Source organism: Capsicum annuum, chromosome 4 (assembly GCF_002878395.1).
Source record: "Capsicum annuum cultivar UCD-10X-F1 chromosome 4, UCD10Xv1.1, whole genome shotgun sequence".
Classification (NCBI taxonomy): domain Eukaryota; kingdom Viridiplantae; phylum Streptophyta; class Magnoliopsida; order Solanales; family Solanaceae; genus Capsicum; species Capsicum annuum.
The window spans coordinates 213170432-213184404 of NC_061114.1; the positions used below are offsets into that span (position 1 = coordinate 213170432).

Genomic DNA, 13973 nt, shown 5'->3' on the forward strand with positions numbered 1-13973 from the left:
AGTAGTATAGCCGAAGACATAATCAGTACCTGAAAGACATGTGGTCATTACTTATGACGAATACAAGTTATATGATGCCTAACTTAATTCTTAGCATGTAAATATTGAACGCCAGGTCTAATATATTCGAAGAGAGCCCTGCTTAAAAATGGATCTTAAGGTAAACCACAACTCATTTGCAACTTCCCTTGGAAAGTAGCATTAAGCATATTACTATTCCACAAGATCCCAATACCAATCAGTATACAACATAAAACTCACAAGTTTAACTGCAAATATGAGCAGCTAATTTCTACAGGTTTTACTATCATTTCTCTTTCTTAACTAATCTGTACAAAAATGTTTCTAGGGTTCACTGTTATTTTGATCTCTAATGATTACCGAGATGGGATAGACAAGGATATCCCATGGGTTGGGATAGGTTGGGATATCCCATGGGATTTTACTCATGGATTCAAGATTAAATTAAACATAGAATCAGCCATCCAAATTTCTCAAATAATCATAGAATACTGAAAAATATCTTATATAATGAAATGCAATAGTTTCTACATTGTATTTCTTCTTCCGATAAATTAGAATATTTTACATTGTGAATGCAATAGGGCTCTGCATTTTGGTTATGATAGAGTAAAGACACAATTACAATAGGCGGCAGGAATGGTAATAAGTGTTAAAAAAAACTCTAGATACCTTAAGATTTATGTTGCTATGATACATAACATATCCGTGATAATAATTCTTCTGTATTCATGTAAATTCTGCTCTATGAAGCTCTAGAATTACCATAAATTACACAAAAAAAAGGAAAAGAAAAATTACTTTCAAAGAAAATAGTTCTCGAAATAAAATAAATCAAGTTTCAGATCGATATGAATCAGATTTCTAAGATGCTCTTTTGAACGTCAAGATACAGCTTAAGCAGTCAACTAATCTTGAACAAAACCTCATGTATATGATACTTAAGAGTCGTTTGGTGTGAGGTATAAGGGATAAATATTTTTGGGATAAAATGGACTATTTTATCCCATGTTTGTTGTGAGGTATTAATTAGTATCGATATTATTTATTTCACCATTAACACAATACTAATGGGGTAAGTAATCCTATATACACGGGGGAATAACTATTCTCGAGATTAATTATCTCGTGATAACTCTTTCCCAACTAAACGACCTCTTAGATGTTAATGATGAAGGAATGCAATAAGGTTCATGGAAAATAGCCAATATCACTATAAGGACTATGCAGTGTCACAATTATATAGTTCGAAAGGCACCATACTCATACTCTATTACAAATCTTTAAAACCAGCAGAAGAAACAAAGATCCTGAATGTAATAGCAACCTAGAAAGAATGATTATATAAGATGTTATAGTATCTTATAAGAGAAATGACAAATGGCTAATCTAAAAGAGGACTATATATAGAAATGGTATAACGATCTCGACGGCAATAACTACTTAACATTAGTGTTTTTACATAAGTTTAAATGCATTACCCAGGAAAGCTAGATTTATCTCACACTTAATGCCCCCATAACATTAGGTTTTTTAAACTATTATTCAAATAATGAACATTTTGGCTCTTTCTTATACTTCCATATGAACGAACAAGCTAAAACACTCAATTCATACCTGTCCATATTCATAAACTGTGTTGAGTCCAACAATGCCAAGATCTAAATAGAGCACTAAATCTTGGGTAACTTAAGATCATTTTTTTTCACTCAGAGATGCATTCTATTGATTTCCAACTCTGCATTCCACTCCGATCATTTTTCTAATTAAGCTAAATTCTTGGACTCCGTTGATTTCCAGTAGCCATTTTCAACTAAGAACAGATCCTGAGTGAGCAAATGTGAGTAACCCCTGCAACAAAAATAAGTTAATGCAGCCAACAACAAAGTTTACAGCGATTTTAAGCCACATGCAAAAAAAAAAGTCAAGCTATTCGCATCAACTAAGACTGAATTGAGCGGGAAAAAGCTAAGAACGAAAATAAAAACTCAAAATAAAAAGAGATAAAAAAAATAGAAGTTCAAATACCAATTTCAGTCTTATGGAAAATAATCCAATAATGGAAGGATGCAATTGTGTAATGAATAAAGTTTGTAGGTGCAATCCAATTTTCTGTTGCCACGCTTTGTTATTCTTACCCAAAAATCCTCAATTCCATTGGTCTCTTAACACCTATTATGCCTCGAGTTAGCCTTTCTTACTTTTTTTTTTGCCTATATAAATCCCTACTCCATGCAGTTCATTCCATCACAAAATCAAACTTCATTGTCTTGTGTCGAAAATAGCAAAAAAATAAGAAAAAACATGGGTTTCACTGGTGGTATGGGAGGCACGAGTGGAATGGGAGCCATGAGTGGACAGTATGGAAATCAAGGCACTATTTAGATTCCTCATCTTCTCAATGAGAGGGAGGGATAAGGATATCAACAGAGAAGCCATATCAGTGGCAGATCGACGGATTGTGCGGTACTTTCCTAATCTTTTCCACTTCCAAATGTGTGTTTACTTTCCTAATTCAATTTTCTAGATTATTTTTATTGCTTTTGGACTGAATTTGTGGGCTTAGCATTGGGCTACCCCTTCTGTAATAGAATGGCTATATAAATAACATAAATTCCAATCCTATTAAACATAATTACCTTCTTTCCCATCTTCTTAATTAATTTGTTCTTTCTCTCGATTAATATACATAACTCAACCATTATATACATAAGACTCTATATATGTGAAAATCTAATTAGGACGTTTTAATAGGAAATTAACTTATCTTCCTTCTATTTAGCACACAGTTAAGGCAACAACATTAATGATGAATTACTGTTTTCCTTAATTTGTGTAACAACTATACTATTTCAAATTTTGAAAACAAAAATACATTAAAAAAAATTAATCAAATAATAGAAATCACAAACAATGCAATCACTGATTTATGATCTCTTTCAAAAAAATTAAATTTATTTTTATTCAAGAAGATGAATATTGCAATTCTTTTGAGGCGCTTCAGTGAATGAAAATCCAAAATAAAATATGTTAAGTACAAAAGTGAAGGGATTGTTGTCGTAAAATCAGTAATGTATTTGAGCTTGATTTAGACAGTTGCTGCTGAATTAGACATTGATAAAGCTCGAAAATCAATTGATGTCGCTATGATGTTGACGGTAATGAATCATCTATTCATATCTGGAATCATAATAGTGTTAATTTGTATGTCGAGTTGACTCATCTATTCGTATTAGGTAATGAATCATCTAGTCGTATTCAAAATGATAGTTAATATGTAAATATGCTAAAAAAAAATTAAAAGTTGTATCCGTAATATACATACATATTAATCTGCGTAACGACTTTATGACATTAAATTTTTAAAAATATTAATCATATTACATTTTTCTTTTTCAGTTATGTACTCCGATGTTACAATAAGGATTGTAAATGGACGTTGGAAGTATCTACTTACAAGAAAACTGATGTTTTTATCATTCGGGGGAGAAACACTATCATCAACAAAATTGATGTTACACTCAAGCAAAACACTTTCATCAAGCATAAATTGATGTGGATGATGGGGACATGACGGTCACAATAGGCGTTCTTGTAACCTTTTTTGAAGGAGAAATGAGCTATCAATGACTCTACATGCAATTTTTATTCACCCGTTTATCATTTAGTAATTATTTGAATTTATTTTCTTAACCATTTTAGTTGTTTTTTGCTACAAACAGTTAAATATCATTTTTATTCAGTTTACCATTTCATTATTTTTAGTATTTTAATTTTTATTTCAAAGTGTAAATCGCTAATATTCTATTATGTTATTCTTTAATTAACTGGTGCCTTTAACCGCAAATCTATGTAAATTAAAGTATTTTGTTTTCCAGTTTCTTTTCCAAGTAGGTATGTATGTGCATGTGTTACACATACATGTAATAATATACAATTGTTATACATTACTTTAATATATACGTTGACAAATAGTTTGGATATTCAATCTTATACATAACTTCAATGAATATGAAGTCCTATACTTATGTATATGAAAGTTTATGTATTAGTCTTATCTGATTCAACCTATTAGATAATCTTATGAAATTCTTATATAACTATTATATATCCTAAACTTATCAGTATAGTATTACTAGGTATAATTTCAATCTTTATGTATGTGAATACATATACATTGTCATTCTATGTATATGACTACACATACATTGTAAGTTTATGTTCATGACTACATATACATAGTAATTCAATGTATATGACTACTTATACATAATAATTCTATGTATATGACAATATTTACATTGTAATTCTATATATATGACAAGAAAATATGTTGAAATTATGACTGCTCATGTGTATTGTTATATGAATTTGTTATTCATGAACGAATATACTTATGTATTGATAATCATACAATAATTATGATATTCAAAGGTAGTATATGATATTTTTAACTTCAATGTATAAATCTATACATAAAATATATAGATTTCTTGTCTTTGCGTCTGCTATATGTATGTTGCAATGTACCTAAACATACTGATTTAGGTTGTTCAAGAAGTTGGATTTGTTATTGTCATTATTTTGAAATATAAATATGGTGGTGTGATTTTAAATTTTTGTGATGAATTCATGCTTTCATGTCATTAAATAATTAAAATATGAAAATGCTTAAGCTAATATAATAGGTTGAATTAGATTAATAGCTTGAAAATAGAATATCCATAAATCAATTATATATATAATTACATAAATATTTTGTATATATTGTTATCATTTCTATAAGATTAACATATACTAACTTTTATAACACATATACGTACGTTATAACAAAAAGTATAGGCACAACACATAATATCATGCAGAAAAACAGTTTAACTAATAATCCAAAAGCATAAGTTAATATGTTCTAATAACTTTGTACATACAAAACACCTAAATTAGTTTACTAATCCAAAATCCTAACAAATCCACAGAAAGAAAAAAATCTTCACCATAAGCATCTTTAAGACTATTCAATGCTAACTATTCTTGTTTCATCAGGTATGGGGACAAATTTTGTCCTTGGTCTTGGAGGGTCGTCATTATCACTAAAATGGCATTTCTTCACTTTTTGTAAACCATAATTTTGAAGAAGTGACGCGTTTCTCATACAATGGTATTCTGCTTCAAAATCAATTGAAGGCACAATAATTCCTTCTCTTAGGTATTCTGCATACCCAACAACAAACTCTCCACAGTCTTCTGAATGTAAACAATATACATACATATTTAATGTTATGTGTATAGACTAACCACTACTAAAGCACAGTCACGTTAATGAAAAACACACATAATGTTGTCCACACTAACAATTATATTTAAAAATAAAAATAAAAAAAACCTCACATTACTGAAAAAAACACTGATATACATATTGCGTCAAAAAAATCAGTCAAAGCATACTCCAAAACAATTTAATCCCATAGACCTTTCTATCATAAAATATTGAATATGCATAACAGTAGAATATATACATAATTTCTAGAGAAAAGACATTGTTTCCCCCCTGAACTTGTCCTCCAAACTCACTTTAACACTTAAACTTAACTTTCGTTTATTTACCCCCCTTAACATCTTTAAAGTGAATTATTTTTTTCCCTAATGCTGGCGTGACATTTAAAAAAAAAGGGTGCGTTTCAGATTTTTCTTCTTCTTTTCTCACTTATTTTAAATACATACATACATACATACATATATATATATATATATATATATATACATATATATATATATATGTATATATATATTTAAAAGAAAATACTCCTTTTTTCTTCAATACCCCCACCCCCTTCACTTCTCATCCCCACCCCACACACCTACACCCCACACCCCATACCATTATATTCTCCAATACATCAACAAACAACAACACCCATTTTCTACAACAATTAATTCTTCCATTAACAACCTCAAACACATCCTCCAACAACACTTTCCACCATTTTTTTTATTTTTCTCCATTAATACATTCTCCAACGAAGAAACTGAAGACATTAAATTACTTCATTAATTCAATTCGAAGAATAACAAAATTGAAAGAAATTTTTGTAACTTTTATTGTTAAAGTTCATTGTTCCTTCTCTATTCTTTATTTATGTTTACATCTTCAAGGGTGAATTTGGTGGTTGAAAACTTGAGAAAGTTTGATTGAAGGTTGAGATGGTGTTTAATGGAGAAAAAATTTTAATTTGATATTTTTGTGATTGTTCTCTAATGGTGTTAATTAAGAAAAATGAAAAAAAAATGGAGGTGGGGATGGGGGTTGGCTGGAAGAAGAGAAAGAAATAGAGGGGACGGGGGCGGGGATGGGGGTGGGTGGTTTGAAGAATAATAAAAATGAGGGGTGGGGGTGGAAGAAAATTAAAATTGAAGATGGGGTGGGAGGTTGTTAATGGAGAAAAATTGGAAAACAATGGAGGTGGGATGGGTTTGATGGAGGAGGAGAGCTGGTGGGGGGCAGCGGGGGGGAAGGGGGACGTAAAGAGGGGTTGTTGGGCAGGATGGGGTAGGGGTGTGAAGAAGAAAGAAAATGGGAGTGGGGGTGCACTTTTTATTTAATATATATATAAATATAAATATAAATATAAATATAAACATAAATATAAATATAAATATATATATTTATATATATATATATATATAAATAAAATAGTATATATATTTGTTCTTTTTAAAAAATATATATATAAAAATAATGTGGGAGGGATTATTTTTTAAAAAAAAAATAGTAATTTCTTATGTGGCAATGAAGTGGCTCCAACGTGGCATTGATGTGTGAGCGAGTGTAACACACTCTCCATTTGAGAGTGGTATTGAGTTTTGAGGGTGAAAATAATTCACTTTAAAGATGTTAAGGGGGGTAAATAAACGGAAGTTAAGTTTAAGTGCTAAAGTGAGTTTGGAGGACAAGTTCGGGGGGGCGGGGGGGGGGGGGGGGGGGTGGGGGGGGTGGGGGGGGGGGGGGGAAGATGTCTTTTCTCTAATTTCTAACATGTATATTGGTATAACTAAATCAAACAATTCCTACAGAAACTATAAAAACACAATACACAAAGTTTGTGATGTATATGAACTATACATATCATTATATTCAAATATGTACCACCAGTTATGTATATGTCTACCATATACATAAGTATTGATATGTATATACACTGACAATTACTAATGCACCATCAAATTCGTGAAAAACCCAACATAATAATGTCAAACTAACAACCATATTCAAAAATCAAAAATCAAAAAACCTCACATTGATGGAAAAACACTATATCCCAGTACAATAAACAATCATCTCATTATATTTTTAATACGTACCAGCAGTTATGTATATGTCTATCATATACATAAGTACTAATATGTACATACACCGGCAACTACTAATGCACCCTCAAAATCATGATAAACAATCCACATAATACTGCAAAACTAACAATCATATTCAAAAATAAAAAATCAAAAAAACTCACATTGATGAAAAAAATTAAAAAAATCAAATAATACTCCTTCAATTTGATTTTTTGAACTTCGATCAGCAGCTCTCTTGAGCTTCTTCATGTTAATGGGGTTGTTACAATATTTTGATTTATTTGTAACAAAATTAGGGTCCTCGTAATCAAATTCTCCGGGAACGAACCCAATAACCCAATTTGTTGGTTCACAATGGTCTAACTGAGTTAATCTATAATATATTAAAAGTGTGAAGACCCTTACAAAAGTGATTTGAACTTTTTACCCTTCATTAAAAGATTCTTCTTTAAACAAAACTGTCTTTTCACTATTTTTTAAATTTATTATTTAATTATTTTTTATTATATTAACTAGACTTTATAAAATATATGGGACTCCTAAAATATATGGTAGGAGAATTAATTAATATTTTTCTTACCACTAGACTTCCTAAAATATATGGGACTCCTAAAATATATGGTAGGAGAATTAATTAATATTTTTCTTTCTACTGTTCAATTAGAAAAATACTCCTAAAATAGCACTCTATTAAGGAAATACTTCTACAAATATTGAGATGTACGTTAAACTAGAGAACAAACCGGTTTGCCCATTGGGAGAATATGATTGATGCTCATCTAACTTGATTCGATTGAATGTCCAGATTGGTGGATGCTTGATTTTCTAACCCTCAATTTCTTCACTGTTTTTGTCAGCATAATAGAATTCAACAAGTGTATATATATATATCTTCTTTGTTTTCATTCAAAATCATTCTTTAGGGTCAAAATTTTTGCTCAGACAAGAATTAGTTGGATCAAAATCAAAGCTTTATGATCACTATTATATTTTTTTTTATAGTTTACAGGTCGTAGTTAAATGTCGGTTGGCTTTGAAGAATTTCTTGTGTAAAGGTTAGGTTTAATTGTATTGTTTTGATATCTTTATTATCTTATTGCTTTATTTAATTTACAGATGCTAGATGAATGTGGGTCGGCTTTGAAAAAAATTTTAGGTAAAGGTTAGGTTTAGTTGTATTATCGTAATATCTCTATTAGTTTGTTATTTTCTGGTAGTTTACAATTCGTAGATGAATCTTGGTCGGCTTTGAGAAATTTTTGTGTGTAAAATTTAAGTTTAATTGTATTATTTTGATATCACTTTTATCGTATTATTTTGTTGCAGTTTACAGGTGATAGATAAATGTTGGTCGACTTTGAGAAATATTTTATATGTAAAGGTTAGGTTTAGTTGTATTATTTTGATATCTCTATTATCATATTATTTTGTTATTGTTTACAGGTGGTAGATGAGTGTCGATCGACTTTGAGAAAATTTTTATGTGTAAAGAGTAGATTTAATTGTATTATTTTGGTGTCTCTACCATTGTATTATTTTATTACAATTTACAGATGATAGATGAATGTCGATCGACTTTTAAAAATATTTTTGGTAAAGATTATTTTTAATAAATAAATTCTTCATCCTTACATACTCAAAAGATATTAAATTTAATTATTATATTCATCTTTATTATTTAAATAAATATCCTATTTAATGTAATGTTTGAACTCATTAAAGTGAGGTACACGTGCAAGACGCGTACACCTAAACTAGTCCTAAACTAAAAGATGGAGTATCATCCATTTACTAAGTAATAATGAGTGAATAGAGTACATGAAAGAACTTATTCTATAGAATTTTAACTTTTGGTAAAGTAGAAAAAGAAAATCTTACTCAAGGCCGGGAAAAAAAAGAGTTTGAACTTATTCTATTGAATGAATAACATGCAATAAATTGTTCAATCAGAATCTATTATTTTTTGGTAAAGTCGGAAAAAAATAACTAACCTCAAATCTTAAAAATTACAGAATGTTGAAAATGACGTTTTTGTTAGAATTGAAAGCAATTGAGTAAGAGTTTGAATCAAACATAGTAATGAATTCAAAAATGGTAACCACTACATAATGGCTCCTTAATTTTAGGCTTCTTCCAAGGAGAATAAGCTGTACAAAAATTAGTAAAGTTATGTATATGTACTTTTAGAAAAGAAATTGAAAAAGTGGATTTTTGTAATATGTTTTGAGAGTTGGGATTTTATGTAATAAGTGATACTTAAGTTATGACTTTGTGTAATTTTTAGTTTTTAATAAAATCTGACCCATTGGGTCATTTGATTTAATATATATAAACTAAATTTTAATAAATTACTTTCTATAATTATTTCCTATATTCTCAATATATATATATATGGAATATTTTAATGGGTGTGCATGTTAAATATATAAAAAGACTTTTAAAATTTATGATTATAAATCTTTTTTTGGGTGAAATTGTCATTTTATAATTATTTTTACTTAATATTTAAATGTATCATTCTTTTGGTGACTTGCTAAAAAGAAAAGCATGTCATATAGTTTGAAATAAAGATAGTTGAATATTATAGGTCAAAATTTAATTTTACATAAATGATAATTGAATTTCTGAAAATGACGATGAAGGTATTATACATGTGTAGATTCTTTCAAACAAAATTATACAATTCATGTTCAAATAAATTTAAGAAAAATATTGATTTTGAAAATTTTGCTTTTAGTGTATGTCTACAATAACTTAGATACATTTTCTCATTAAGTTATTTGTCCATAAAATATATACTATTTATAATGTTTACAAAAAATTTAAAATAATTGATATTGTATACCATACAAAATGTTATTATATATTAAGAATGACCCAAAATAAGTTCGAGAATAAAATATGATAGAATAATAATTTTTAAAAGTGACAAGTAAATAATAATTTGATTATCTTTTTATTATTTGTGTGTCTACAATATGGGGGAGGGGGAGGGGGGGGGGGGTTAATTTCATTGAAAAATAATGTCATGGTTGAAATGTTCAAATGAGATATTTAAATATCAAATAACTAAAAATAATATTTTAATATTATCCGTGAATCGCACGAGTACGTATACTAATAATATATAAGATTTGAGATAGAGGTATCATAAGAATAAGATTTGAGATAGAGCTATCATAAAAATATTGGGTAAAGACTAAAATAAAAATTTTAAATGATAAACAAAGACAAGATGAGAAGAAAAAGAAAAGACTGACGCAATCGGCATTGTTACTCAAACAATCTATTCAAATACAATACAATAAAATTTAAATTCCAGTTAAACCAAATATTATATTTAAACTAATAACACATGAAATTGAAATAGGTAACAATCATCCGAATAAGTTGTAATGAATGTAGCTGACAAGTCGGATCTTCAATTTCAGGGGCGGAGCCAGCATGCGTAATAGGTTTCATCAACCCTCTTCGGCGAAAAATTATATTATTTATCTATTACTAATATTATATATATATATATATATATATTTCCCTTTCGATTAGTTTTTTTCTAAATTTTGAACCCCCTCTCTCTTCGATACCAATTTCATCATTAATTAACTATATTATTTTGCAGTAAGATTCTCGAATAGAGTTCTCTCAGAGAAGCTTATGGAAATTGAGATATTCCATTGATCTTGACAGGTGCCATGGAAGGTGGATGCCCCAGTAATAAAATAATTTTTTTGGCTGTGAAGAATTTAATGTAAGGTTGACGAAATTAGAAACAAACGTACCAAAAAACAACAAGGCTAACGTAAAACATGGCTCCATTCTGACTTTAAACCCACAATCTACTCGCCCTTCAACTAAAATATTCATTAAGCATATATCTATATATAACTTATCGAGGACATCCTTAGATAGAAATTATTGAGCACAAGGATTAGGGTAGAAGGTTAATAGGTACTTGAGTGTAGTTTCGTTATCCCGGCATATTAGTAGTCATAGCATTACTCATGTAAGTTCTTGTTCATTAGATTTCTATTACGATATATTATCCTTTATAATTCGTTTATCGTATTATTTGGTTGTAGCTACTGTTCTTTTTCAGTATTCTTTGTCATATCTTGTGTGATATTTCTGTTATTTTCTTGAGTTGAACTGAGGGTCTAGCACTAACAGAGTAAAGATATGTATGCATACTATCCTTCCAAATCCCGCTCGGACTTTTAACTTCCAAAAGTAGAGATAAGATGTGTACATACTATCCTTCCAAATCCCGCTCGAATTAGACTGAATGTGTTGTTGTAGCATGCATTTGTAACTTGGAAACTGTTTTAAAGTTATTGCATCCTGTTCTAATCACTTGACAAGGAATCTCTCATTACTACTAGTCTACTACTATATGTTTTATGTCAGCTCGTTATAATGATATACATTAACTTCCAATCTTGACACGACTTGCTCCTAAAAACTAGAGAAACAGTCTTTTGATGCTTCTCTTTGCCAAAAGAAGATTCATATCAAGCAAAACTCATGAAAATGGAACATCATCTCAAGTCATGCACTCGAAACAAGAACAAAATGTCAACCATAAAATTCATCAGTATCTTCCTTTTCACCTTGTTTCTAGTTGTCATCCTTTTCCATATCCAGTATTCATCCCCTTTTGATTTCTCCTTATCAGCAAGGTCCCAAAGACAGATTTTTCTTTCCCAAGAAAATTACTCCGTTGTAATCAAAAGTATGACTGCAAAACTCAAAGATTCTCTCACTTTCCTCCCACTCAAGGACCTTAGATTTAGAGAAACAGCCACAACAGGACACACGTGGTTTATGAGCTCTTTGAACGACACACACAAGGAAAATGAAGCAGAACACTTGTATTTCCCTTCCAAGGCTTCCAAAGGACGCCTTCTTTGCTTTAAGGGACGGGATACAAAGGATGGAACAAAGAATACATATGCTTTGGCATGGCGAGAAGGTCTTCCTGACTCTGCTGTTCTATTGGAAGGCCTAACATTTGTATCGGACACATACTTCGACCACACAAATCTGTGGCATGGATTATGTGCAGTGGCTCCTTTTGTAAGATGGTCAACGAAAAACGAGTGCTTGAAGCCAACAAGATGGGTGCTATTCCATTGGGGAGAACTGAGATTGAAAATGGGATCATGGATTCAACAACTTATGCAAGCTAATTTTGGGGAAGTTAAGTTGGAAGGATTTGATAGAGGAGATGTACCTTATTGTTTCGAGAAAGCTGTTGTCATGAGGCACGAGATAAGTAAAATGGGACAGGAGAATAAGCTGAAGATGTTCGACCTGTTGCGCTGCAAAGCTAGGAGTTACTGTGGTATTAATCCTGCAGGCAAAGGTAGAGAGATTAATGAAAGAGGAGTTTCAATTATAAGACTTACATTGTTAATGAGAAGAGGTTCCCGCACATTCAAGAATGCAACTATTGTGACTGATATATTTGCAAAGGAATGTGCAAGAGTCGAAGGCTGCATTCTGCGTGTAGTCCAGTCAGAAGATCTATCTTTCTGTGACCAGGTACGCCTTTTTTCCTTTCTTCCATCAGTAGTCGGTAGATTGACATTATCCTGCTTGCAGTACTATTCAGGCTAGCATTGAAATAACACTAATGTCCTTTATCAGGTGAAAGTGCTGACCAACACTGACATTGTTGCATCTCCGGTTGGAGCACAGTTAACGAATATGCTCTTCATGGACCGCGAGAGCAGTGTGATGCAATTCTACCCGAAAGGATGGTTAGAGTATGCTGGCTCAGGCCAATATGCTTACCACTGGATGGCAAATCAATCAGGGATGAAACATCAGGGTGCATGGTGGGATCCGATTGGCGAAGAGTGCCCATCCCCACAAGATCAGTGGCAGTGCTTTTCTTTTCATAAAGACGGAATGGTTGGACACAACGAGACCCATTTTGCAGAATGGGCTCGAAGAGTCATAGATCAAGTTAGGCTAATTAAAATGGAGCAAGCCTCTGCAGATCAAGCAAACAAGCATGATTCAAAAACATGTTTATGCTAGCTTACTGTTGAAGTATTGAAGAGCAACATTAAAGGTAGATTTGATAAGAGTTGAAATCAAATGTATAAACTGTTTTGCCAGACATCATCATTTGCAAAACGGGCTCCTGTTTTAAGAAATGAAATACTGAACATCCTTCATTGCAGAATAATCACAGGTTTCTTAGATGAACACACAAACACAAAAATCATTTGTCATATAGCAAGTACTAGAAAGAAAAATAAAAGCTAAAAGAAAAAAGATAAACTAGTACTCGGTGCCCCATCTACAGACAAGGAAACTTTACATTAGAGTAATATCGGAGTTTCTACAGTTTGCATCCTGCTTAGAATTTGTACGATGCCTTTTGTGTGTTCCTCTCTTCCTCATCAAAACTTAGACCAGAAAACAGAATACAGCACAGAAAGAAAGGATTGCCCTATCTCCGTGAAAGTCGGACAACAAGTATATATCACAAAGGAGCAAAATAGTAAAAAAAGAACAACTTGCATCACATGGTTTGATCCTTTCTGAATGATGCTCCTCTTAAACTGTCTCATGTTGTTCTACACCCCTGTTGA

At 30.9% G+C, this 13973-nt stretch overlaps 1 protein-coding gene across 1 annotated transcript; it reads left to right on the forward strand.

Moving 5' to 3' along the window:
* The first annotated feature begins 11236 nt into the window (after nucleotides 1–11236).
* Nucleotides 11237–13973, forward strand: LOC107869497. The gene is made up of 2 exons (XM_016716033.2): nucleotides 11237–12912; nucleotides 13018–13973. The coding sequence occupies exons 1-2, from the start codon at nucleotides 11893–11895 to the stop codon at nucleotides 13411–13413; spliced, it is 1416 nt and encodes a 471-aa protein (XP_016571519.1). The 5' UTR covers nucleotides 11237–11892; the 3' UTR covers nucleotides 13414–13973.